The 27,089-nt window shown below is 45.4% G+C and overlaps 2 protein-coding genes across 2 annotated transcripts in view; one reads left to right on the top strand and one right to left on the bottom strand.

Annotated features, from left to right (window-relative positions):
* BMPR2 (bone morphogenetic protein receptor type 2) overlaps positions 1–3,523 on the bottom strand; it is a 105,747-nt gene extending 102,224 nt beyond the window's left edge. Inside the window, exon 1 of the mRNA XM_053947271.1 lies at positions 2,734–3,523. Within this exon, the coding sequence (XP_053803246.1) occupies positions 2,734–2,809 (76 nt within the window). The 5' untranslated portion in view covers positions 2,810–3,523. The remainder of the gene's footprint in view (positions 1–2,733) is intronic.
* Positions 2,954–16,047, top strand: LOC128790657 (nascent polypeptide-associated complex subunit alpha, muscle-specific form-like). Its single transcript, XM_053947603.1, has 6 exons — positions 2,954–3,173; positions 3,348–3,553; positions 3,619–3,919; positions 5,567–5,692; positions 8,506–8,624; positions 14,603–16,047. The coding sequence occupies exons 1-6, from the start codon at positions 2,954–2,956 to the stop codon at positions 14,732–14,734; spliced, it is 1,104 nt and encodes a 367-aa protein (XP_053803578.1). The 3' UTR covers positions 14,735–16,047.
* The last annotated feature ends 11,042 nt before the right edge of the window (positions 16,048–27,089 follow it).

Here is a 27,089-nt window from a genome sequence, read left to right as displayed (position 1 = left end):
AAGGCTCACCAATCAATCACCTCTTCAGGCAGAAACCCTCATGATTAACACACCAGAATCCTCTACAATATAAAGACATATTTATATATGCCTCATAGTTCTAAACAGAAGATTTAGAAATAAGAATTTCAAATAACTTGAAAAATAGAGAACAGAGTGTTGCAAACCATTTTTGTCCAATACTGCTTTTTAAAACTCTACCCAAGACTGCTGTCAGTAAAATGTCCTCACTAAAGCATTTCTCTTTACAAAGACTAATGCATTATTTAAATGCAGACTTACCAGATAACTGTTAAGATCTGTATTTTATGGAGGAAGCCAGTAATATTTTCCTCCTAATATTCAGCAAATATTTCTGCATCTAGAGCTAGTTCTTTATTATATCTTCAATTAGAAAGGGGAAGGGAAAACCACCTTCTTGCTTCATTCATATTCCAGATTATGAGTGGAACTATCATCTACAACCCCACGGTAAGATTTTTTTGTGTCATCTTCTTTATTCATCGTTTTATCTTCCCTTTCCTGTCCATACTAAGCCCAGGTCTTCGTGGAGCTCTCCCCAGAGAGGTCCAGATATTCTACTCCAGACAGAAACTTAAAAACCTGTTATCAAAATACTTTCCCTCTGATGTCATGATTTTGCATTTATAGGCACTCAATTCTATACACTGCCGAGATATAGTATCTGTTCACTAATCGAAGAAAGAATTCATAGGGGTTTCAAAGCTACAAAGGCAGCATTTTCAGTTGGATGGGAGCGTACAGTTCATACTTTGGGGGAGGGGAAGAGAAGAAAGAGTGTTGGCTCTTTCATGAACATAAAAGGGCAGAATTACACATTAGTGTAGCTTCCCCATGTATAGACATTTTTTTCTGAAATGCAGTGTAAACTTAAAATCAGCTATTAGCTTCCTTAACTAAAGTTCAAATCACCCATGTAATTACTTTTACAGAGGATTATGATGAAGTTTTTTTAAAATGTGAATTGTTAAAATTTCACAATTAAGCAATAAATCACAATGGGAAAATAGGTTCCTATTCAAAAACAACCAACCAAGCTGGCATCGTTAATACCCTTTTAAAAAGGCAGAACTGAAATACTGGGAATGCTGTTGCCAGTTCAGAATTGAAGTGAATTGGGTAAACCGTGCAAATAGGTTCTTACAGCACCTGCCCAGCCCTTGTCCTGGTACAAATCTGTACTTGCTCCTTCAGTAACCCCTCTTCATCAGGGCACAGAAATTACCAACTCACTGAAGTTTTCACAAAGGCAAAAAAAAAAAGCCTACACTTTTTAAAAAAATATATTTGAAAGAAAAGTTGAGATGCTGAGCATTCTTGATTCATATGTGCTTTAATACCAAGATTTTTGACCTTCAGAAGTCCCTTCTCCCAGGAAAAAAAAAGAGGGAATAAACCAAAAACGCTCCTCAGAAACAACCACAGAGACACACTGCAGACATCCATCTAAAATAATGGCAGTCAAAGGTCAGGATGATATAGGGAACATCAAGCTTTTTATTTATGAATCTTCCTGAAAGAGACCTCTTAGTAAGCAGAAGCAAGAAAATCAGGGACTATCCAGTCAGAGAGATGTAGAAACTGCCTAAACATGTGTCATTTACAGGATTTTCCTAATAATGACACCAAGTATCTTCAACTTGGACAAATTAATTTTAAGACCTCACTGAAATATAGCATGGAAACCACCATCAAACAACCAACCCAGCTTGTTGGGCCATCTTAGCAAGATTCAGCAATTTTCCTCTGAAGATTCGCTTATGAGCTATATCCAGAAGATTACAAAATATCACGAAGAAAAGCAGGCACTGCAGATTGGATCCTGATCAGTAAAACGACAGAAAAGTCGTAGGAGTCTTCCAGAAGTGCTGGAAAATGCATACTGCAAGAACAATTGGTATTCCTGCCTAACAAAGCTGGGTTACACTCGAAGGCTCCAACATGTTAATCTGTCACCGTGACAGAAAAGCAAAGGATGCCAGACCAACACACATCTCTTTTCCAACACTCCGCATATCTAACACTGAGCTTCCAAACACAATTAAAAATAGGACTAGAGTGTCCAAATATATGAGTAAGGATGCTCTTAGCATTTCTGCTTCCAACTTCTTGTTACAAAAAGAGTACTCTTCAAGGCCTTTCAGCAGTCCTTAAGAGTGATTTTTTGTGTTCTATTATCACAAGTAACAAAAGAAATAGCTCCGTATTTGCTTCACATCTCTCCAATGGAAAAAACAAACACATTACAGTAATTCTGTTACAAAACTACAGCACATGTGTGAGGCCCCGAGAAGCACCGATGCTGATAAAATTAAAAATGGCTGTGCCCGAAGATCCCACAGCGAAACAGGCACAGCTCTGCTGACGATTAAAATATATATTAAAAATTCCTGCATTACCTTATAAAGGGCGAGGTATGCAAAACAAAAAGATTATATATATTTCCAAAACTGAAATAAGTTATTAGACAAGAGATGCAGATCTAAGCAAAGCGTTCTTATTGAGTGCAGGTCGAGCTCATTTACACAATAAAGCAGATTTTATTCCCCGAGTCACTCAACGTATCAGGATTTCAAAACTTTTATCAGGCTTCGCTGCTGAAATAGATGCACGCCACTTTGTAAGGAGGCACAGATGTGCCCGAATACCAGCGGACCCCACCCCCTTCCCGCTGCCAAAATGGCCAGTTCGTTACACCCAGTGGCTACTCACCAGCCGCAGTGCCGAGCAGCAGGGTGGCACTGGAGAGCAGGAGCACCAGCACAAGGTGCTGCAGTGAGGCAGGCATACCTGGGCAAGCCACGGTTCGAGCCGGCAGGAGAAAAAAAAAAAGGGGTAAAAAAAACCCCAAACCCCGAAGAGAGAAAAATCCTCCTGCTTTCACACAGCCTTCCTTAACTCTCTCGGTTTACAATCCCGTCTGAAAGGGCAAATGGCAGATGAGAGGAGCCGTCTTCGCTCTTACTCCATTACAGCCGCCTGCCTTCATGCCTCGGGAGCCGGCAGCGCTCAGCGGACACGGGGGAAGCGCCTGGCTCTGCCTCCCAGCCCCGAGGCATCTCCCCCGCCGGGGAGGACGGCGGCACGCTCCCGACCCCGCTGGGAACCGGGCTATTTCCCACGCAGCTTCACGACATCGAAGAAAGCGCCCGGTTGGGAAGGGAACATATCCAGACGCGCCCACAGCGGTGTCAGTCAGCGCGGGCCCAGAGGGCTGGCCGGGGCACGGAGAGCGAGCTAGGGGCTCACGGCGGCGGCGCGTCCCATCCCGGCAAAGGTCTCTGTCCTCTGGCCGCCACTCCTCGCTGCCTCACGCTCCGGGTAAGGCGGCGGCGAGGCCCCTTGTTCTCACGGCGAGGGCTGCGGCTGCATCCCGGCCCATCTGCCTCCCGCGCCGGGCGGGCTCTTCCGCGCTGCCCCGGCCCCCGCCGCAGCACCGACGCCACCCCCGGCCACCCCGACAAAGGTGGGGCCCGGGGCGGCGAGGCCCCTCCTCGGCGGCTCCAGCTGCGAGCGCACCCGGCTGCTCTCCGTGGGCGAAGGCCCTTTTCCTCCTCCGCCTCCTGCCCCGAGTTTCCACAGCGCTGGGCAGCCTAGCCCGGCCTCCTCACGCCGGTCTCTGCTCAGCCCCTCCGCACTGCCAGCGCCTTCCTCCCCCCGTGCCGAGCTCGCCGGCGAGGGGCCGCTCCGCCTCCTTCCCTTGCCCGCCGCCGGCTGCGGGCGGGAGCCGAGCGAGGGCCGAAGCTCCGCCGCCCGCGCCCCCTCTCGCCCGCCCGCCCCAACAGCACGGGCGGCTCCAGACACAAAGGGGAGTCGCTGCAGCCGCCGGCCCGGGCGCCCGTCCCGCCGCGCCGCCCCCGCCGCCCGGCTCCGCCCCGCACCATAGAGGTGGCTCCAGGTAGGCAGAGCGGGGCCGCCGGGCGGAGCTCCGCTGGCTGAGGGAGGGAGGGAGCGCGGCGCCGAGGGCACCGCCACCGCCACGGGTAGGAGCTGCGGGCGAGGGGCGGCTCCGGGAGAAGGGGAAGGCCCCGCTAGACCTTCTCGGGAAGGCCGCGAACGCCCCCCCCTCCCCCTTGCAGCCTGTGAGAGAGGCTGTCAGCAGGGAGGCGTGAGCTCAGGATTCACAAAAAACGCCTGTAACAACAGGAGAAAAATGTTTAGCAGTCTCTGAGATTGCGTCATGTTTGAACTCGGTGGCCTGCTTGTCAGACACCCGGAGCTCCTGCCTTGTCCTCGGGTTCAAGCCCCCGTTATCTCTGTCCCTGTGAGCTGCCTTAGGAGCACTGGCCATACCGCCTACTGCTCTCCCTCGGTGAGCTCAGACAAATCACGGAAACAGATCAGTTAGGTTGGAAAAGACCTCTGAGACCATCGAATCCAACCTGTGACCGATCACCACCCTGTCAGCTAAATGCCACATCCAGTCTTTCCTTAAACACCTCCAGGGACGGTGTCTCCGCTACCTCCCTGGGCAGCCCATTCCAATAATTAATCACCCTTTTTCTGAAGAATTTCTTCCTACTGTCCAATCTGAAATCCACTCAGCTCGTATGGCTTCAGCCACCTGACTCTCTCAAGCAAAACCATTATCTACCTCTTAAATTAAAGAGATTTTGTGATTTCAAAACAAAGATAAAGTGAGCCCACTCAGCTGTTTGTATGCTTTAACCTTTGCTGTATTGCACAGGACCAAAGAGATAAATTTAGGGTAGCAGCTGATGGGAGAACTGTGACTGGAACGTAGTGTCTGATGTTCTCTGGCCTAGCAAGACTCTTTCAAACAAGTTTAACTGGCTGCTGCATAGAAAAAATGGTTTTTAAGAACACCCTGCACACCAAAGGCACCTTCAAATCTGGGCATCACCAAAGGTTTGATTATGGGAAATGCTTCCCTGTGCCAAAATTCCTATACCAGTTTCAAGAGTGGACTATAAGTTCAGAAATCCAATTCCACACCTCAATATATTGAATGCTACTACATAAAATGATGTAGTTGCAAGTCAGAGGTACAATTTTAGTGATAATAAAAGTTTTTCTGCACAATTCCATTCCTCTTCACAAACCATAATGGATGAAATAGCTGTAATCTGGTACTTTGATCATCAAGAGAATTATTAAATAAATTGTACTAGGATTTTCATCATTGTGATGCTTTGGCCAGGGTCATAGTTTGACATTCCTAGGGTCAAGGTAAATTTACACTGATAGTTATAAAATGTTTTTAAAGTTTCCTACAATATTTTTACTTCCAATCTGTGCAGATCCAACATGGATATTGGTGATAAAATATAGAATAAAATAAAATAGAATCACAGATTGTAATTTGTATTGCCGCTTTCCAGAATTGCAACCACACATTAACCACAGTATCCTTCCTGTTATTTGTGAAATGTGAATGTCAAGAAATAACCTTTGGAAGCAACACCAACTCTCCCCCTTCAACAGCTAGAACAATTTTACCTCCAACAGAGGAAAAAAAAAAAAACCCAACGCTGAATATTTTTCTGCAGCACCAAAATTCCAATGTTCTTTTCTGGTTCCACAGACATCAAACTATGCAACACACCTTCTGCCCGGCTGTACCTACCAATAAAAGAAGCAAGATCTACTTTGTTCAGAGCAAACAAGAACCTTGCCATATGGGTTGCACAGCACTGCCACTGTTTAGATGGTAAAAGAAAATCACTGTGATTGTTTATGACGTGTATGAAAACCTGCTCAGCCTGAAGTAAATGACAGAGGTCTCACTTGTTTCAATGGTTCTAGTTTTGGCTTATTAATTAATACTTTGAGTTCTTCTCCACAAGAAATTGTACAAAAACATATATTCTGCCTTAAAATACTTTTCTTTTTTTCTCTCCACAAAATGGATTTGAATTTTTTTCTGTGTTTTCCTAAAATGAAGGAAAAAGATATGTCATTTTGAATACAATTGTTTCCTTTTAGTTTCCCAAAAAACCCATATCCGATCAAGAAAACACCCTACTGAAGGGCATGGGGCTGTGCATCTGCTTTGCTGGAGTTTCTATCAGGCCCTTGGACTAATCTCACATACTTGCAATCACAGCAGTTTACAAGAATTCCCCCTCCTTCCCTAAGCTATCTGAGCGCTGTAGATGTTCTCTGCACGGGCCGGGTCCCTCCTGGCCCGGTGTGGCTGTGGAGGTGCGCCCGCCCCGCTCACACGCCCGTGCCGGGCGGCAGAGCAGGAGCTGCGGCACCCCGGTGTCCCCGGAGCTGGCAGGGCCCAGGAGGGGCTGAGCCCCGCTTACACCACACAGATCTAGAAAGCAATCGCTGCTGTGTAAGCACAGAAGCAGCTTCCTTTTCCCACGGTGGTGGGAGGAAACCAGAGATCCAAACTGTCACAGTCAGGCTCACTCATTGTTATGTGCTTGGACAAGAACATATTTATAATTCTTCCTGTGATATTGTTTTATCTGTAAGCTAGAATTTCACTCTCCTAATATTCAGCAACACCAAGTAAGACCTACAGAAAAGTAGTCCGGATTAATGGAAACTTGCAGAGCTGCTGGACAGTAAATCTAGGGTGCAGGTTCAGGTAAAAATAGGGGGGAGATAAGAGAAAACACATCAAATTTGCCAAGATTTAAAAGCCAATATTCTGACCAAAGCACTGTATTTCCACCAGGAAGAACTCTGACCAATGAAACAACACTATTGAACTTAGTGGAGATAAGACTGTTAAAAAATATGAGGAGGAAGGCCTTAGGAAGCAGATGGTCTTTTGCAGCTGTGTTCACTGTTCTCACAGCCAGGCAGAGGCAAGGCTGCCCCAGCAGCACGGTCATGGGGCAAGGACGAGGAGGGCAGTGGCAGAGGAGCCAGGGTCTGGTGGCTGGAAGCTCCCCAAGATGCAGGTCAGATACAGCAGGGGATGTGTATCTTGCCCTTGGGTGAGGGAGCTCTGAACAGCACAGGCACAAACAGCACGTGGGGGTTGCCCTTTGATTCAGTGAGACACAGAGAGGAGAAATGCAGCTGATAGGAGACTCAGGAGTGTCCTGCTCTGGCTCAGACTGATGCAGACACAAACATGTTGATATCACTGGCAAATTCAACATTGCACGTAAGAGAAATTATACATGTCCTTGTTAGCAGCATCTCCTTTAAACAACACACATCTTTATTTTTAATTAACTGGAATAAGGGAAATTATTTTCATGCTACCAAGAGAGTATTCCAATCAATGGAAAATAAGATGAGCAAAGAATGAAGAAAAACGAAATTAACTATGAAACAATAGCTTGGGTTTAATTTCTTTTCAGAAAATCCAATGTTCAGGCACTTTAAAAAGATTTCTCAGGGTAGGGTCACTGTTGTCCAAGAGTTTTTCAGCACTGATGCAATATAACTGTTATCATCATTAGGACTCAGGGGACTGTTCTTTTTGACAGGGCCTTTCATGAAGTCAACAAATCACTTTAAAACAAGCCATAAATTATATTTGGCTGCCTGTCAGCTTGGCTGGGGTGTTCTCCCAGTGCTGTTGTAAGTGTTGGGGAAAGAATATAACAATATGTCCAGATATTTTGCTTTTAGGGGATATTTTGTTCCTAATTTAAAAAGAAAGCATCCCCCTAGCATTGACTCTGATGCATAAACTTATGTTAGAACAGCCATCAAGATTTTTACAGACTTCCTTACAAACAAATACACCCGTTCTGGATCCTAAGTGATAGCTTAATAAATAATGGACTCAGTACAGATCTCCCCAACAAATGCCTGCCACTCATTGCTAAACTAGGGAACTAGTTTAACTAGGGAAGCAAGATCATCGCCCCAGTCTTGCTCCTGTAACTGTGTGTGGAGAGAGAGGTGGTTCCTGATAGATGGGATCCAAGCCTCCTATAGCTCTCTAGGTATTATTAACATCCTGAATTGCAGCCAGAACTCACAGAAAAGACAATCGTGTCTACTTACAGTCTGCTGAGTTAGCAGCTTCAGCTTCAGCCAGTGCAGCCAAACGAGTAATCACACACAGACGTCATTACCTTTGGAAGTGTTCGGTTACTTGTTTTATATAGATTTTCCCATCGGTGTCCAATCCTGGCTGCTGCAGAGTGGCATTAACACACCCCCATAAGTCCCCTTGGAGTCAGGGTAGGGAAGGTGGCTGTGGGAAGACCGCACTTACAAGGAAGCAGGCACATATGCATAAGGAAAAACGATGAAACCTCTGGAGACTTCAGAAGCAATCTGAACACAAAAGTACCTTCCTCAGTCATGGGCATGTTTCCTTGGGAATAGGGAAAGGCACCCTCTCCTTCTTCCTTCAGAGTTTTTTACAAACTACCAGCAGCACTTTCATTTTGTCTGAATTTTTTTTGGGTTTTGCTCCTTTTCCAGGGCTTGGTATTATCTTGGGAAAATGGATTTTACAGAGGGACACCAAGCCATGACCGAAATCCCAGAGAGGTCCTTTATGGGGTAAAGTCTGTTTCTTTCTGTTCTTTCTGACAGGCAGGAAAAGCCCTATCCACAATGGTCAGCCTGTCCTGCCAAGATGTGAGAGTGCAAAACCTCCTGTGGCATCACATACCAGACCAGGCTCTCGTGCTACCAAAGGCCTTAAGAAAATGGTAAATCAAAATCCCTGCCTCAGAGGGAATTAATTTCCCCTTTAGTCCAGTTAAATAATCTGTGCCAGACATTACTTTTGGCCTTTAGACTCATAAAAGTCTGTCTGAGGGCTGTTATGATTTCATTTTTCTTTGTCTCTGAGGCAGAGAAAAGAGCACTTACTGTTGAGCTTTTGAAAAAAAACCCAAAACATTTATGAGTATGAGCTAGTAAGTGTTTTCAGACCTGTGTTTTTCTAACTCTACTGAGCTGTTGTGTAATCTACTGCAAGGTGAACCACACTGTGCAATGAAGTCATGACAGTCTTTGACACCAACATCCTAAATCAGAAGAGAAGTCTTGTGGCAGCTTTGTTTACCTTTTGATGGCAGACTTTTAATAAATTTAATGCAAAATTAATTTAATGCAAAAATTACCACTCTTGTGGCAGTCCCCAGAAAGATCTATTTTGATGTTTCACTTCTTATTTTTATGCTGGTCTCACATTCTCTGCTTTTGGTGTAGCAAGTGGTTTCCTATGGGGAGCCCATAATTGCATGATCAAAGGTGTGAGGATCAAGCCTGGAAACATAAGCAGGTGGGTGTGGGACAGGTTGGCCTTGGGTATGCAAGGAGAAGGAGGAGGAAAATGCACACTGTGGGATAAACAAAGGGAGTATTTTGTCTCTAAAAGGATTAGCAGTGAAATAGTTAATCACCATTTTTACATTTCATAATACATTATATTTCCCTGTGATAATGAACTACCAACAGTGTTGGTAGCAGCTGCTGCCTTGTTTTAGAGATAACACTGCTTAGTCTGTGGAAATCTTATCTCCACTTTGGGGGTGGAAGTGAGAGAAACTTTCAAGTTAGCTCTGAGAAGCACCTCCCACTTTGAAATAAGTCTGAAATCATATGTAAAAGGCCTTTTACAGCTTGTCTGAATCTCTTGGCTTGTTCATCACAACATAAAATGGGAAATTTGCTGCAGGGTTTTTATCAGTTCAAAACATCACTTATTCATTAAATCCAACAATGGACGTAGTCAGAAATAGAAACGTAATGAGCTGTGTCAGAATCATCTTCTGGTCTGCAGCAGATGGGTATGTCATCACCACTGACCTGCAGGGTTTCATTCCTGAGAGCTACCTGAGCCTTCTCAGACTCACAACAGGCAGCTGGGAACGGAGCTCACGGAATCTCCAACACTCTCTCCTGCTACTGTTACCTTCCTTTTGCCTGGGTTGTTGGGATTTTTTTTTCTTTTTCAGTTGTTGGTTGGTGTTTTTTTAATTACTCACTACACAAGATAGCAGTGCAAGTCAGGTTGGTTTTCAACAGCCACCTTTTCAGTCTTTAATTTCTTGCAGACAATTAGGATTTAACTTAAAATATTTCTCCCATCAGTTCAATACTTCTATCAGGAAGCTAATAAAAATGCCAGCCTCTGAGAAGCCCTGATAGACCTACACTCAGTTTTCTATGGTGGAGGTCTGGAGGAAGCAGCCTCTGTGCTCATTGCTGGCCATCCTTGAGCTTCACATCAGCTTGACAAGTGCCAGGCATTCATCTAAAGGACAGAAGTGGTGTCTACAACATGCATTTGTTCCTTGTTATTTTAAATGACAGTGTGGAGGGAACCATTTTTTGCTCAGACTTCTTAGAACTGTTGCCCTTTGCAATGAGAAAGGAGGCATCAGCTATGAGCCCAACAGCAGAGCTTCTTCAGGTTTTGTCTTCTCTCACAAATGTGAAAAAGAGTAAAAACACAGTTGATTGAAGCCCCTTATAACTCAGATTTTGTTGCCACTGCAAGGACAATGTCAGAGGGCTGACCACTCTCAGATCCATAGCTTTCAGAGAAAGGTGCTACTGAGTGTGCCTGCCCAGTGTTCCTCTCCTGCATGCAGCCACCTATGGGAACATCACCTGACCTGAAGGAAGATAAAAGTAAAATTATTACCTTTTACTAAACCAAACAGGAAATTTTTATCCCTTCTGCTTCTGCCTGTAACATGACATCTGTTGCCTGACAATTTTGAGACATTTTTATCTGAGAAGATTGTTCCTTCAGATCAAGAAATGAGTCAATACCTCTGCACACCCTGCTTGCTTCTCATGGATTGATTTGGAAACATGAACCCAACTAACTGCTTCCCCAAAGCATCCATCAGGAACCCTCTCCTTGAAGTGATACAGGCCAGGACACCAACTCCAGCCACCTGCATCGGTCCTGCTTGCTGGGGCCTGCAGGTAACATTGAGGGCACAGTCACTTTCTACCCCTCTGAGTTGAATCAAATCAATGTCTGAGCAGGCTTTCCCCTCTCTAGCATTTTTGCCAGCTTCACTTTTGTATTTATTTACTTTCAACCATCCCCTCAACTTTGGAGAAGTTGCATTTAGCAAAAGAAAAAACTACCACCCCTATAGCTGTGCTCTCATAACTGCTGAAGTGCTCACATTCCCAGCAACAGAAGGGTGGAAGGGGTGTGAAATGAGGGCAAAGAGAAGCATGGACTAAATGTTGAACAGAAAGAGGGAGAAGTTGTAGGCAGGAGAGGGAGGATCTGAGGAGTGAAAGGAGGAGAGAAAATGTTACAGGAGAGGGTTTATGTTTGAATATGGATTTAAATGAAAATGCATTTTGATTTAACAGAAAGAAGGGTGCTAAACTCAGATCTGTATTATAAGCCATGTTGACAGGGACACTGGCTTGGAAGTTTCACAATGCTCATCTGCAGGAGTAGGTCCCTGGGACAGGCTGGCAGATAGTCCTCGACTCAGAAGGAAACAGCAAGTCTCAAGTTTCTCTTGGCTTAACCAAAAGCTGTAAAGCATATTCTTCCTGCCCTCCACTTGTATTCAGAGCTCCCCCATGTATTTTGTTGATGAAATCTCTCACCCCAATTCAGGAGATAGCAGCGTTTGCTAAACATACTCTGCCTTGCTACCAGAAGAGCTTCTGACCTTGTCCTGTCTTCTCCTTAGCGTTTGGCAAATACTTATCTGTACTCACTGTGACCTCCAGCCAGCTGGGTAAAAAGCTTTGGAGCCAAACATGTGCACAAATAATTCCAGGGGCAGCTGTTACTACTGGATTATCTCGTCCTGTGGTTTCTACAGATAGAAATAGTTAATACATGTTGCAGTTTAGAGCTCCTTTCCCTTTAGCAGACCAAGGACCATCTTCCTTCAGCTCAGGGCCATTAAACCCATCTCAACAAAGAGGACCTTCAATCTGGTACTCCCCTGTTTTGCCAGATGTATCCTATTGGATGAAACGGAGCCCACAACAGCCAAAGTCACAAATCACAGCCCTGCCATCTTTAGCCAAGGACGTCCCTATTTAATCACTTTTCTCAAGTTATGTGTAACAGAGGCTATTCTGTGTGTATCCAAGCACAGCACCCCCTCTCTCCAACCCCTCCAGCCTCCCACAGCCCAGACATGAGGTGTTTTTTCACCCTGACGCATTGAGGTCCACGCCTGATCAGAGTTCATTCAACCCGAAGAGCAGCAATGACTCGCTTCCAAAAAATGAGACTATTATGGCTAGAGACCATTATGAAAGCCTGCATGAAGCTGAGACCAGATATGTATTCAGCTCACTCCAAATATTGCTTAGAGCAAAGCCTTGGATTGTTTTGGTTTTGTTTTTTAAACAGAACAGGATTGACAGAATCTCTTCTGTAACAAGAAAGATTTTCTGATGTTTTTCTGCACTGCTGTTGCAAATGTGTGGCTGGGCTGGGAACTCACACCCACCGACAGTGACCACAGCAGCTCTCAGAAGTGGATGAAGACATGGAAGGAGCTCTTATGTGATAGGATGGAAGTGATGGGGGTGCCAACCCATTTAAGTTCAGCTCCAAGAATCAGTTTGTGGTCATTGGAACCATGTTATTCTTTCAGCAGGATGTTCTGTATGAGCCCCTGGAAGTGAGAGCGATAACATGGCTCTGATCACTTTTTGCCTTTACAGCAAACCTTTCATCAGAGGAACCTCAAAGCAACTTGCCAGCAAGAACGGGCACAACCTCACACTGTGCCTGTGAGATAAGCGAAGGATGGAATAGATTAACTGCTTAAAAGCACACAGTGGCTCTGTGGGATGAAGGAAAAATAAGAAAAAAACCTTATATATATACATACACATTTGAAACCATACAGGGTTTTATGGAGAGGCAGTCTGGAAGGCTGCCAGGATACTGAAATCGCTACCCCTACACAACCACGAATACCATGGAAACCAGTGGGGCACTGGCAGGCAGGAAAGGAAATCAGCTGAGAAATGGCTTTCCATGATGCAGCCAGGCTGGGACGCTGCTCCCCTCCTGACTGAAGGAGGCCTACATGCCTAACCACCAGTGTTGCTGCCGGTGGGAGCTGGGCTCCAGGAGGGAGTCAGTCCCAGTAATTTCCCAGTCTGCGGTAACGCTTTCCTGGCGGTGGCCAGTGGATGACAGCAAAAAGAGGGATGGCTGAAAACTGCTACATCATGTCAGCTGTGGTGTGGAGGTAATGGAAACCCTGAGTGCCTAGTAAAGCTTCAACACATGCTGGGAGGTATGAGAAGATCAAAGTCAGTTGACATCTGAATCAGGACAGGGAAGGAACATGTATGTGCAAGCTCCTGCCTGCCCTGTTTAGTGAGGCACGATTAAAAGGACGAAATGTTCATGAGTTTTCTCTCAAAATACCAAGAAAGCACAAAGAAGGATTCCGTTAACCTGAACAAAAGTAAGCAAAGGAGAGAGACCTGGAAAACAAAGCCAAAAATAACAAATGAAACTGAGTATAACAGGAATAACAGAAATAAACAAACCCAGACAAGCAGTGGAGGAGGAATGAACACACTGTTAATCTGTCAAGTACACCGTGCCCACATCAAACTACAGAGTAAGCCCAGAGAAATACCCAGCCTCCTAGCTGAGCAAGGGCACCTGCTTGTTACCAAACAGCACACAACCCTTAAAAATCATACTCCTGGTAAGCCAGGGGAGGAGGAATTCAAGCATAGAACAGCTGTACTCATTCAAAATACTGCTAAGAGGAACAGCGGCATCTTATGAGTAAGCTGGATATGGCGCAACCAGCACCAGGCTTGAACAAAAATAGCCCAGTGGAGATGAGAGGCAAGAAGAGACACCAGTACACAGCTTCTCCTTCTGGCTCTCAGCAACTGAAGGATGCAGAGGTGATCTCCTACAGGGCCTAGACTGAATAGAGGCAGGGGGACATTTCTACAGAAAAGCAAAGAGAGCTGGAAAACCAGAGAAGCAGCAGAGCAGCATTTCTGCTATGTTAAAATGCACAGAGCTAACAGACCTTCCAGTAAGCACAGGGAGGACTGGAAGGGGATGGGAGCATTGCCATGGCTGGCTCTGATAAGGCTCTATCTAGGAACAGGCGCGGGCTGTGCTCACGGCCCAGCTGAGAAATGGGTCTGGAGGAGTGCGAGAACAACAGGATAACATCAGGCACTTCTCACACAGCTGAAGGACCGCCACTGGTCATCAGGAGACAAGTGCAGATGGGAGACTTTAAAGTGGTGCCAGAAAAAACAAGCTACAGCCAGGGTCGAGGAACATGGGATCCAACTCCTAGTTGTCAGCAATTGTGGTGTATACATTGCTGAAAACAGATGCAGTGCCAGGAAAATCCAACTCCCAGCATGAAAAGAATAACTTAGGAATGATAATGAGAGAAGCCAAAGCAACTGCAACTGTGAATTAGTGATTACATAAAAGTTTTTATCTTAAAGTTATGTTAGGCCAAATCCTGAAGTAATTTTTTCATCCAAGAATGCTCCCTTGAGACCCTGTGATTTGGCCACAAATTGCTACATTAAACAAAACAAAACAAACAAAACAAAACAAAAAAAAAAAAAAAAAAAAAAAAAAAAAAACCACATCAAAGATTTCCTTTTTATGCTGACTGGAAATACATGCGTAGCAGGCAATAGCTTTGACTGGCATCAAACACTTCTCCAGCAGGTAGATGAAGTTCTCTGCTTTATGCCACCATCCAGCATCACCGTGAGGGACAGACCAATCTTGAGGATTGCTCCCTTATGTGGCCGCTACCCAGGTAAGTGGGAACTGGTAAGTGGCTGTTTGGTATGAAGACATGTTATTCAAGCTCCCTGAAACAAGTGAGGTACAATCCACATCACAGTTCCTCCCACTTGGACTATCCTAAAAAGCTAACTAAGGACTAAAGCTACTCCTGGAAAACTGAACATACAGTAGCCTGGGTACTGCCATAAGGAAACGTAGCAATCATCGCTGCCCACCATGTGCTGAACAGCAATAAAAATGTCTTTTAAAAATAGCTGATCTGGGAAAAAAAATACCCATGTCTCAGTGGCAGGCTCAAAAGAACAGCAAAAGGATTCTCTGTATTCCATTCCCTGGGCAGTACTGAGCTCAGCAGCAGCTCTGGGCTTCACACCTGGAGGGCAGTGTGTAGTTTCAAATGGAGCATCTGCAAATCCTAGAGCCCAGTAGGTCCCAAAGAGATGCAGCCACAATGAGACACCTCTTGCCTCCCAGAACCTCTCCCCATTCCAGTTGGAGATCATCACACACATGAAACTTCCCTGCTCATTCTTTGGACTTGGCTTACCAGGAGTAATATGCTGCCAATCTGCATTTGCTAAAGAGGTATCAAAAATAACATGAGAAAGTGAATATTTGGAGCAGGAGACACACCCTTCCCATGACAGATGACCTGCTATAAAAGCCCTTACAAAAGCAAGGGAATGTGCTCAAATACCTGTTGTAAAATCTGAAGCTTAAATGCTGTGGAGACAAAAATCTTGGAAATAGTTCTTTCAAATCATGCAAGCACTTTGGAGATTCTGAGAGAAGAAATAGCTGGAAATAGTTTTAGATAAAAGAACCTTTCATGCCAGCTGGCAAAAGGCAAACAGATGGATCAGATAGATGAATAGATGGGGCTTAAAGCCACTTTTGTCTCAGCAGTAGGCTGGGCTTGTGTATGCAATGTCTGAAGGCAGCATATCTCATTATCTGACCCTTAAATGTTAGCTTTATGAAATCATATCAGATGAAGCTGCAGCCTTCAAAAGCATCTCTCAGCTTGGCAGGACTCTTGCCTTCCTCCCAGGCCTTGGGCTGGCTTGGTGCTCATGCATACCACTCAGGTTCTCCCCTGCTCAGAGCATCAGTCCAGGCTCTGTCAAAGTTCAAGGAGGTTTGTTATGGAGCAGGGAGTTTCACAAATATTTTGTCTTGGCACAAAACTCTTAGGTTCCCATAGTGCAACAGCAGCAGGATGACTCCAGAGGGCGAGAAATGAAGGATGCTGTGAAGGCTGAAGGGAAATCCCCCAAACTTTGTTTGATATGTTTAACAGAAACTCACTGAAAGCAGGATGTAATCCACACAAAACAAACCAGAGTAAGCATTCTGTATTTTTTGTAGCCTGTGCAGCTTGAATAAAGGTGTTGTTTAGTTTTAGCTGTGCTTTTGATTCATGAATCTAAAGAGGCCAAACTGAGCCACCTCAGAAGGGCAATTACACCTTGTTTGATGGGGATGGGCCTGAGCCACAGGTTTACATGAGCCCTTACAGTTTGCTTAGAGCCAGACACCTGCTCCTCACCCCTTACATGCTTTGCTCAGGGTGACTGTGATGGGGGGTAGGGCTGTCCCCAGCAGTGGCAGCTCATTGCCTGTGATGTTTGTCACAAATTACAAGGACCACAGTCCCCACAGGCTCCCTTCAGCATCTCATCCCCTGGGACTTCAGTGGGTCACCGCCAGTGTGACATCCCAGTTCTGCTGGATCACCAGCCAAAGCAAACAGGGCCTCTGCAGCATCTCTACTGATGTGAAGAGATTACAGAAATCTGGAAAGACTAAAATAAGTACATGGACTGGGAAGAGTTTAACTTTCCTTTAGAAATGCAGTTTTTGCTGTGTTTGAACTATGTGTCCCAGAAGATTTCATGTCAAAATGGAATTGTGTAGTGAATATTAAATGTTTATCAAGAAATTCACAGTTGAAAGTGGTCTGCAATGACAGATCAAATGTCTGTCATTGCAGAAATGTGCCATTTCTATTCTCATTTTTTATGACACATTAATTCGCCCAGGACTTCAATACTCACCTTTATAGATATTTTTGTTTTTCACATCAGACATTAAACTTTGCCATCTTGTTCAAGAAGACACTGAGTTACCAAACACATGGCAGGATTACGCCATCAAATTTGCAGCATCGAAGCCCTGGCATGACTAATCCCCATGTAAATGGAAAAAGACCAAAGATGGGCAGTCTGTGCAGTGGGTAGGTGCAGAGGCAGACAGTCTTCTCCAGCCCACAGGTGCATGGGAAGCATGTCCCATCCACACAGGAGCAGCCTTGAGTCTCTGCCACCCTTCTCCTTGGGTGCCTTCATAGACACAGTGGCACATGTGGCCCTGTGGGCACAGCAGGGTTTGCCTCATGGTTGTCCCCCTCACATCAGGAGAGTGGCTTAGGATAAAGGGGGTGCTCCCAGGAAGACTGTTGGATTCTTTGTTTGCTTTCATAAGCATGTTCATGGGAAAAATCCACCTTTGCATAAAGCATAAAACCACTTTTTAACTGTGGTCTTTGAAAGACAAGCAAAACTGTCTTCCCTGTATAAATGGCACCTGAGAGAGCACACAGACTTTGTGGTCCATCTTAGAGAAGTAGCTGCCAGAAGAAGACATCACCAAGCTGGCTTCTCTTTCCTGTAGGCATCATCTTGTGATGATTCACAGAGCCCAGCTGAAGGGCATTGATGATGTGTCTCTATGATGCAATGGCAGAGCTGTGTCAGATCCAACACCAGAGCACTAATTTTCAGAGTAAGGACACTCATTTTTTTGCTTGGCAGAACAGTCTAACCAAAAACTTGTATGAAGTTGGCCCAAACCCTTCCCTAGCAGAGAGCAGGGGTGGCTGATACAGGCTCCCACGAGGGTCACTGTGGGCCTCTGTCTCTCTCCATCCAGATTCATTAATTAGGGGAAGATGAGGGCAGGACATGCTGTTTCAAGGGACTTGCTCTCACAGGGCAGCATTTCCTCTGGTTTCTGCCATTGAGCTGACAGCACAGGGACCAGAAACAAGAGATGTGAATTAAAAATAGAGAAGAAGAGCTGCATCTTTTGCAGGTATGAAACTTGACTATGGGTAGGCAAAACAGTTAATTGCAGCAATTTCTGAAGGTCAGAGCATCATGAGGGGATGGCAATCAACAGCTGAGAGCCAAAGGAAGCCCAGATGTTTAAGTTGCATGTTGAGCAAACTTGATTGAGAAATCAGAGAAAGATTCTGTTCTTCTACACCCAGATTTTTTTTTTAGGTTAAAAATGCACTTGAAGCTCTTTTTTGCAGCTTTGACCTCAGCAAACGCCAGTTGTTCAACTGTCAGAGTTGTGAGCTCCAGTGATTTATTTAAGTCTCATGCTGGCTGGTATTTCTGACAGCTTGGAGACTCACGCAAATAAATCAGCATTTCAGCTATTATCAACCTAAGTTACTACACATTCTGCTAAAACAAAGGAAAATAATTTGGTCCTACAAATGTGTATACCAGGAGTCAGCCAAACCCCAGAGGCTGCTACCTGAAAAAACACTGGTTTTTTTTTGTTTTTTTTTTAGTTGATGATACGGTGTGGGACATAACAAGTCTTGTTTCTTAACGCCTGGAGTCACTTTTAGATTATACCCTAGATTGTACCTTCAGATTGCACAGGTACACTTGGACTGTGTTGTTACTTTGTCACAGGCTCCAGTGCCCACAGTACCTGCACCTGTGACTCACAGCAGCACCACGGGGCGTTGGAGGATCATCCACCACCACTGGCATCAAATCAAGCCTTGTGCAAAACCTTCACCAGGATGGGCAGGAGATGTGCCTGCTCTCACTGCCTGCTGCTGGAAGTCATCAGGAGCCTCCAGGAAATGCCAGTCAGAAAGGGCTGGAGGCAGCAACAAAGGAGAAATAAATCTGAGCCTAGCATATCAGAAGATATTTAGTATAAAGGAATATTTACTAGTCCTGCTTTGTGCTTTAGGCACAGCATTAGGTAAAAGTGGTCTTCTCAGCCTCTTGTATTTGCAAAACAATGCACATCAGTTGGACTTTGGAAACAAAAGGTGAACAGTCTGATAGAACAGATGCCTAGTTCCTGAACAAGGCTCTGACCTCACTCCAGAACAAGTGTCTTGAGCATTTGTCTGTAAGACTGAGGCCGTTGACCAGTGCCTTTCAAAGCAAACAGAAAGATCACCACTGGCCACAGTAAGAGTTGGATCCAGATGAAATGCTGCACCCAGAAACTCAATTTTCTACTGATTTTTCCAGAGATAATAAGCTTTTACAAACCTTTGGAGAATGAAGACTTTCACTTGTAGCTCCACTGACTTCACCATCCTGCCCCAACAACATAAACAAAACAAATTACCTGAGACTTGCAGACTACCCTGGCCAGGAGTGCACAGTCTTCCTGTTTCTACATAAGAGGAAGTATTCCCTGGTTTGCAAGGTGGGCTCAGGCAAAAGGAACAGCCCCTTTTCTTTAATTAATTTTGTTGCTATTTGTATCTGCACTTTTGTTCATAGTTTCAGGTGCGCTAGTTATCAGGAATATCTGCTTCAAGGCGTAAGCAGTCACAGTTCTCAATTCTGCCTTCCCCTGCCTTCTCTCCTGAAATAAGTGTGAGGCACTTTCCCACAGATGCTCCAGAGCAGATCTATTTTGATCACCAAAATATTAAACCCGCAAACTCGGGGAAGGAAACAAAAGTAAATAAAAAAATAAAAGGCCTTTCAAATCAAGTGAGTAAGCCAAGGGGGAAAAAATAGACTCAGTCATTTCTCCTACCCATTTAATTAATACCATTCCACTTCAGAAACGGCACACGCAGAGCAGACCTCTCCGAGAGCCTGTGTACGGCCCAGCTCCTGCAGCTGCCCCGCTCCTGCTCTCCCTGCTGGGCCCTGGCTCTGCCGTGCCCCTGCCAGGGGCCAGAGCTGGCGGTGCCCGAGGCAAGGCTGCGTGTAGGGCCATGCTCCCCACCCGGGCCTTGCTCCAGCAAAGTGTTTGAGCACATACCCTAGTGAAAGGAGCAGGACTGGTTGTGCTTCAAGATAAGATTGTCTGCCAGGGCTTTGTTGGAAGCAGCCTTGCAGATGCAGGAAGGAAAACAAGCTGTAAAGATGGCAAAAGGAGAAGGAAAAAAATGCCCCAAGGGAAGCAGCACTGGCAGGAGACAAAGTAAAGGGCACAGTAAGACTGAGACGAACTTGCACAGTACAAGTCGTGTCCTGCATTAAGAATCCCCCTTGCCCCACTCACTTGTGTGTTCTGCACCTCCCAGGGCAGCCAGTGCTGGGGCAGGGTGCCAGGGACCTTGGCAGGAGGTGGCACAGTCCACCCACACCCCATGTTGCCTGCAAACTGCCCTGAACAAACAGCTGTGACACTGGCTGTGAAGGCAGCAGGGGCTGCTTTGCTCACAGTGACAAAACCTACCTAGGATACAAGTTGTGGGGCTACTCACCAATTAAGTATTTCAGTGGCAGCAGGAGAAGCATTTGTTGGCACAATTTGGAGGAGGATGATCAAAAGCTGCTCCCACAGGAGCAGGTGGACAAGTGAAGAGGTGACAAGTGAAGTACAGCAAGAACAGCAGAGCCAGCCCAGCAGCCCCTGCTGCTAGCTAACCAAGCACAGCACTCAGGCACTCATGTCATGTTTTCTTGTTTAGGGTGCCTGGCTGTTTTTCCAGATTTAGCCTCCTATTGAATCCATGGGTGTGGCCCTGCATTCAGCCTGTCCTGTGGATGTACAAAGAGAACACGGACCTGCACAGAGGATCCATGGAGGCTCACCACTTCCTTATAGATGAAGGTTTTACTGCTTGAACATTTTGCTTCAAGCAAGCCAAGGATTCAAGGGGAAATCTTAGTCCCACTTTAGCTCAAGCTAGTTCTGTGCAGCCCAGCCTTTTGCATCCATCTGCCCCACAGGTATTTTATTCAGCATAGTTTCATGGTTTGCACATCTCCACTCATTTATGGCCCTTTCTCCATTGCTCCAATCCACAACAACAGGAGGATGGAGTCTCCAGCTGGACAGTGAGGATGGTGTGAGGGCAGGGACACCAGGGGCAGCTGAGTTTTACGTGCTGAGGTGGGAAACAGCACTTCACAACGTGTGGTTTTGGTTCTCCGCAGTCTGGAGGCTAAAACCAGCACCTGCAGCCCCACAGGAGCCCTGCTGAGAGCACAGGGAGGAGCTGTGGGGTTGGAACCGGCTCAGTCCTGTTGGAATTCAACTGACTGGTGATAAACTCTGTGAGCCAGACAAGACCCGAGACAAGACCCAAGATAAGACCCAAGATAAGACCCAAGATAATCCACACAGCTTCCTGCTGCACTTTTTGGCTTGATGCATCTCCAAGTTAAACCAGCACCTTGTCCTCACAAGTGGCTGAGCCGTGGTTCCTGGCACACACTGGACCTGGACCACAGGAGCAACAGGACTGGGCCAGAGGGTCCACAGCTGTGCCAGAGCACCGTGGACAGTTGCACAGCCCCAGGGACCCCAGGGAATAGCAGGGTACTTACAGTGAAAGCCAGGGCTGCTGCTTTGTGCCCTGAGGCTCAAGGTCATTTCTTTTTCCAGAACAAGGAAAAGAGACTTGTGCTAAGTACCTCGGTTTGTTTAATCCACCGTACAGAAACAAAAGCCTGAGAGATTCAAAGCTCCACTGTTTATTCTATCAGGCTTATTTCTGGGCTAAATAAACCATCAAAATCTAAGCCTCAGCTGAAAACATCTAAACATGCTAGCTGAAGCTAATGAATAGTTAGTGTTTGGCAAAGAAAAAGCATGAATCCATAATTATTGTGAGTCACCTGGAGAAACCAGAGCAGTAGCCAACAAAAAACCTCCTTTGAATAACTCAATGGGAATGAAGATGCCTAGAAGTGTGCACATCATCAACACCACATCTCAGCCCAGGTGAGGCTGTTCTGTAGAGGATGTTTCAGATCTCCATTGGTCACTGACCAAGAATCCCATGCCAGTCTCACCAGAAGCCCATCCCTGCATACAAGGGCAGTCTGACATCCACATTCCCTCCGTGACTCATAGGATTGGACAAGTCAGGCTTTTGCAGACAACAAAAAAAGATAAAAATCATATTGCTTGGGGGAGTGCCAAGCTATTATTTCACCCAATTAGCGTCTTGAACTGCTGAAAGTTAAAAGGATTTCCTCTGCAAAGAGAACATTCCCCAGCCAGAAAGTCTCCAGAAAGGTACAGGCGCAATAACTCCTGGCATTTGGTGTTAGGAAACAAGCGTCTAGACAAAGCTGCCTTCTTTTGATTTGTTTTTGATGACATTTTAAAGGATGCTACAGTACAGATCCTAGGACTTGAATTTCTGTTTTTACACTGTAGATACCTGTGACAGCTTCACACATCCAGAACATGCTGGAAATTATTTCCACATCTTTGGTTGTTTTATTTAACCACTACAGTCTAGAAGTACCATACCCCCTGGGGTTCTAATGGATGGATATCACTGTTTGCATGGATGCGCTGTCAGGCAGGAGCAAGAGCTGCCTGCACCGACCCTGCAGCTGAAACTGCCTCCTGGGGAGACCATGAGTGGGTTTGGCCCCATATCAGTCCTGCTTGAGAAGCCTCAGTTGATCTGAGGAGCACAAGGGGCTCTGGCACAGGGGTCTCACAGGAAAGTGCCCGACACTCTGGTGCAAGGTTCAAACAGCCTCTCATGCACTGCATGTGGCACACCTGGGTCTGGGCACAGGAGCTCTCTCTTGGCATTCCTCACTCAACTTGGCACCTCCTTTCCCATACCTCCTTGCTGTGAACCAAGCAAAGCCATGGAAAATTGTACTAAGGGGGAAGGTTTTTACCTTGTCCTGCTGTTCCCAGGTGGGCACAGGCAGGCTGGCCATGGGGAGGAAGCAGCTTCCCCTGCCACAGCACTTCCCATGGTTGCTTCAGCATGTTGCAATACACTGATTGAGCAACTGGTAATCATATTGCATTTATCTCTATCTGCAGTGTTATGGTGTTACATTCATAGCTGTCTAAACAGGAGCCTGCCTCCCATCCACAATCCATTTTGTGTGACCTTGCTGATCCTGCAGCAGAGAGCAGCACTAAAGACTGAGCTTATGTTTCGGTGCTGTCCCCCACCCAACCAGTGCCACACCAGTTTTTAAAAAGTCATTTTTAAATGTGCTTCTACATTGCTATAAAAGCAACCTTACTGCCACCCTGCAAAAGGAAATGTTTTGTGTTTTGGCACAGCGAGCTTTAGATCCTTTTCAAGAAGAGGGAATTTAGTGTGGCTGCCCTGGGACTGGCTGTAGCTTTATCAAGAGAGATTTCATCATGGACTTAGACAACCTCGCTTGCAGCCATTGTGCTGTCAGACAGGTTTCCTTCCTCTTCTTCCCAACACTTCTACATCACATCCTATTTAGAGCTCTTATAGTGCTTCATAAATAATGCGATAATGAGAGCCCTGTACTCTTGTGGGATTTGGAAGGCATTATCTCAGTTTTTAAGAGTGGAATATGAAGATCAGAGATTAAAGGTGGCAAGTCCAATGGGCTGTGATCCAAACAAGCGTTCTTCTAATTCATTCCCCTTACATTTGGAACCCTTTCCTGGCTTACACACTCAGCCCAGCTTTCCCACTTATTCATCCTAGCACTTCAGTCCTGCCCCATCCTTTCTGTCCAGAGTACCTCCTTCACAAATTTCACAGTGTTGTTCACAAGAACATCACTGTCTGCCACTCACTGTATTTTGCTCGAGGTCTGTAGAGACAAAATTGCTGCTTCCATTGGACAGTAACTAGAATGAGAAATTAAACATCAGAAAATCTGTTGTAGATTAATACTGCTGAAAACTTGTGGGTCATTGGACATAGGGATGCTCACCACTGTAAGAGGAATAACCTTTTGCTTAAGAAATACAACAGAGTGCAAAGGACATGAAAAGAAAAAAGCTCAGAGCTAGGGCTAACCCTTGGAGGACAAGCACTCACTGCAGAAGCTCCTGGATTTCCAGCCGGGGCTAATTAAGCATAAGGAAGTGCAAGCATGGATGGAGCATTTGACAGCACTTCATGTTAGCCAGAAGAGGCAGCCTCCATCTCAGGGCATCACCAGCTCTGTGGGGGCAAGGCTGGCTGATGCCAAGGGCTGCACATCACACCCAGTAGCTGGAAAGGCACAGAGGCTGAACCTGACAACTCAGACAAGATTTCTATTCCAAATTTTAAGCTGCTCCAAAAGACAACATGCTGCTGTGCTTCTCCCTGAGAAACAGGAAGCTACTGTTGAGCTGTCCATAGTTTATAATAAAATTATTATTTTTTCCAGTGAAAGTGAAGCCTTGCTGAAGGACCACACAGGCACCAGGATGCCGCACAGATGGCAGGAAGCCAAATTATGGGATTTTCCATGTGAATAAATAGCTTGAGAAGGATGGGTGAGCTGAAGGTTTTACCTGAAAAACAGCACTGGTTCAGTCCCTCCCACAGCAGGCAGCCTTTGTGACCCCTGAGCAGTTACCTCTGTGTCTCCACACCAGGCACCTCTCACTGCAGGGACACACAAGCTCCCAGGATAGCTCTGGAGAACTTCTCCATTGCAGAGCAGAAGGGCTCTGGAGTGGGACACAGTGCCCACCCATCTCATTCTGTGACAGGGAAAAACAGGGTGCCTCTACTTGGCTTCTGATGCCCAACAAGAGCTGCTGCACATAGGCATGGACACAGGGCAGGCATGCAGAGGATGTGTGTCTGTGGGTGGTAGGAGCAATTTCAGGATGGCTAGAACAAGCAGGATGCCTACAGGAGCAGGAGACTGAAAGGAAGTGCACATCCATGGCCTCTAGGCACTGGGGTGAGGGGCTGCTGCAGGGCAAGGCAGGGCTGCAGCAGTGTCCCCCAGTGTTCCCATTAAAGCAACTCCTCATGCACAAGGGAATGCTACCAGGCAAATTCCCAGGCAACAAACAAACAAATAAACAAAATCCCCAAACATCTGTTTTCCAAGACTACGGTTTTAGCCTGAAGAAAACACTCATTTCTTGACAAGGGCTTTCATGGCGCTAAGTAGCAACTCAAAAAGCTGGATGATGTCTCTGGTGAGAGGGTGCCCAGCAGAAGCAGACAGTGAGCAGCCCCTGCACTCACTGATGCCCATCCTGCAGAGCAGGGATGAGAGCACAACACACAGCTGTTCTGTTCCAAAGGATTAAAAAACAAGCAGAAAACTCCACTCTAAAAAACCCAGCCCAGACAAAAAAACCCCAACCAAACCAAAAAAGCCCCCACCAAAATCCAAACCACTAATTTTGCCAGGTGCTTTGCAGCTGACAGCCAGCATGACTTTCCTTTTGGGTCAGTGTGAATAACAAGGAGAAACAGGTAGGAAATCTCCAGGACCTCAACCCAGAAGCTGCCAGGCCCACGGACTTCACAGAACTGATCCCCTCAGAGGGAACATGAGAGGTTGTCACCAGCACACTCAGAAAGGCTGCACTGTCACTAGATTAACACCTGACAGCTCCCAGAAGGCTGGGCTGGTGGTTGTGTTCCTGGCAGGGGCTGTAACTGCTCAGTCCATTGGACAGTCAGCTATGAATTAAAACTTACCATGGGCTGTGAAGGAAGGCTGTCTGCCCCTCCAGCTCTCAGTCAAAATGAGAATAATTTTCAAAAGTCTTGTTATATCCCTTTCTAACTGCAAACCATCCCTTTGAAACACCCTCATTCACCCTCTTCTAGGCGTTAGCTCCAGTTCATCAACCATTTTCCACTGCTAGTTTTGGCTTAGAGTAACCCTTATTGGTAAAATGCTCTAAGAATCATATATCATTTTAGATCCTTCTGTTCCACAGGTCTCACTGTTTTGCTTTAAGTGCCATCATCAGTCTGGCTAACTCTTCTATCTGCATTCAAAATACTCAAAGCCTCTATCCTTACTCTAACTTTAGTTCTGGGATTTTGGTTTTGCTTTATCAGTAGAAAAAGATCCATTTTGGGATTAATCACCTCCCTTACAAAAACTAGTGACTAGTTCATGCTCTACATAAATGTCTTTGATGCACAATTACTCCTTACAGGAGGAGGCTGTACAAGCCTCAAATCTACTGTAAAAAGAGAAAAGGTTTGGGTCACAATTAAAGGCCTGTCACACTTCTTAGGTAAGAATCACCACTTCTCTGTGCAAAGAGGTTGTAGTATTTCCCAGCTATAACTGTAGGCTTTATTACTATTTTAAGGTGCAAGACTGCACATAAATGCCCAAACCATCGTCTGTGGAAAACCATGCCTGAGAAAACCAATCTTATCACCTTGAACTGATAAGCAACTTGAAATGCAGTGACCTTCTTACAGTGACTGCAGTCTATCAGCAGTGTTTATTTTCACTGATCATATTTAGCACTTGAGCTGAATACACTCACCAATGTTTCCAGCAGTAGCCCTTGCGGATATGCAGCTCATTGTTCTGAATATGAGGAGTTTAACAGCTCAAACTAGAACCCAGAGTACTTATTCCTTTACCTGCTTAAAGGAGGTGATGGCAGATTAATGTATGGTCTATCCAGCACTGAAAAACTTGAAATTTGCTTCCTCTTCTCCACCCACTATTTCTGGGTCACAGACATTTTGAAAGAGAAAAAAGTAGAAGCTCTAGTTAATTGGGTATTAAAATCAACATTCCCAGCATGGGAACAGGAGAGGGAAAGACTTGCTGCTTCATGACCAAGCTCCAATGGGCTGCCTTGTGAGATGGAAGCCGGCCAGCACTGGACATTCGCTTGCAATGATAAACCACTAAAATGTGCTACGTAAGGAAAGAAGTAGATCTCATTCTCTTGTTATCAAAGGAATAAGCAAAAGGAAGAAAAAAGTGGCCATGCAAAAATAACTTCTCTCCATTTCAATCCACTGATTAGACCTACTAGCAACTGATGTTCATATAAATTTTCTGATTAGGGTAAATTATACATGACAGTTTTTTGAACAGCACATACATAATTTATCTGATACGTTTGAAGAAGAACATTAATAGTTCAGAGGAAACTGAACTTTATGTCTGGTAAGGACTCCTGTTTGAAAATGCATTTACAATAAAAAAACCCAAAGGCACTAATAGTCAACTCTTTATCTCATTATGAATACTTTTTAATACCTTTGCTGCCCATTTAAACATTTCACCTTAGATTTATCTTACTTGTCTAGCAAAAAGCAGATAAACTGGAATGGTCTCAGTATACCCAGGCAATCTCAATTAGAGCAGTTAAACTCATTGCAACCTTCCTAAGGGAAAAAAAAAAAAGGCAGTTCATATTCTTGATAGTGGCAGAACAGTGCATTTAGTAACTTAGTAACTCCATTCGTAACTTGTTA

The sequence above is a fragment of the Vidua chalybeata genome, chromosome 7, assembly GCF_026979565.1.
Source record: "Vidua chalybeata isolate OUT-0048 chromosome 7, bVidCha1 merged haplotype, whole genome shotgun sequence".
Classification (NCBI taxonomy): Eukaryota; Metazoa; Chordata; class Aves; order Passeriformes; family Viduidae; genus Vidua; species Vidua chalybeata.
This window is presented reverse-complemented; position numbering and strand designations above follow the sequence as displayed.

Bases quoted from the DNA above. Each gene is read 5' to 3' on its own strand.
- LOC128790657 (XM_053947603.1), top strand. From the start codon at position 2,954: ATGGCAGATGAGAGGAGCCGTCTTCGCTCTTACTCCATTACAGCCGCC. The intron at 3,920-5,566 runs GTAGGCAGAGCG...CTGGTTCCACAG, and splicing joins CACCATAGAGGTGGCTCCAG to ACATCAAACTATGCAACACA. The intron at 5,693-8,505 runs GTAAAAGAAAAT...TCTTTCTGACAG, and splicing joins GCACTGCCACTGTTTAGATG to GCAGGAAAAGCCCTATCCAC.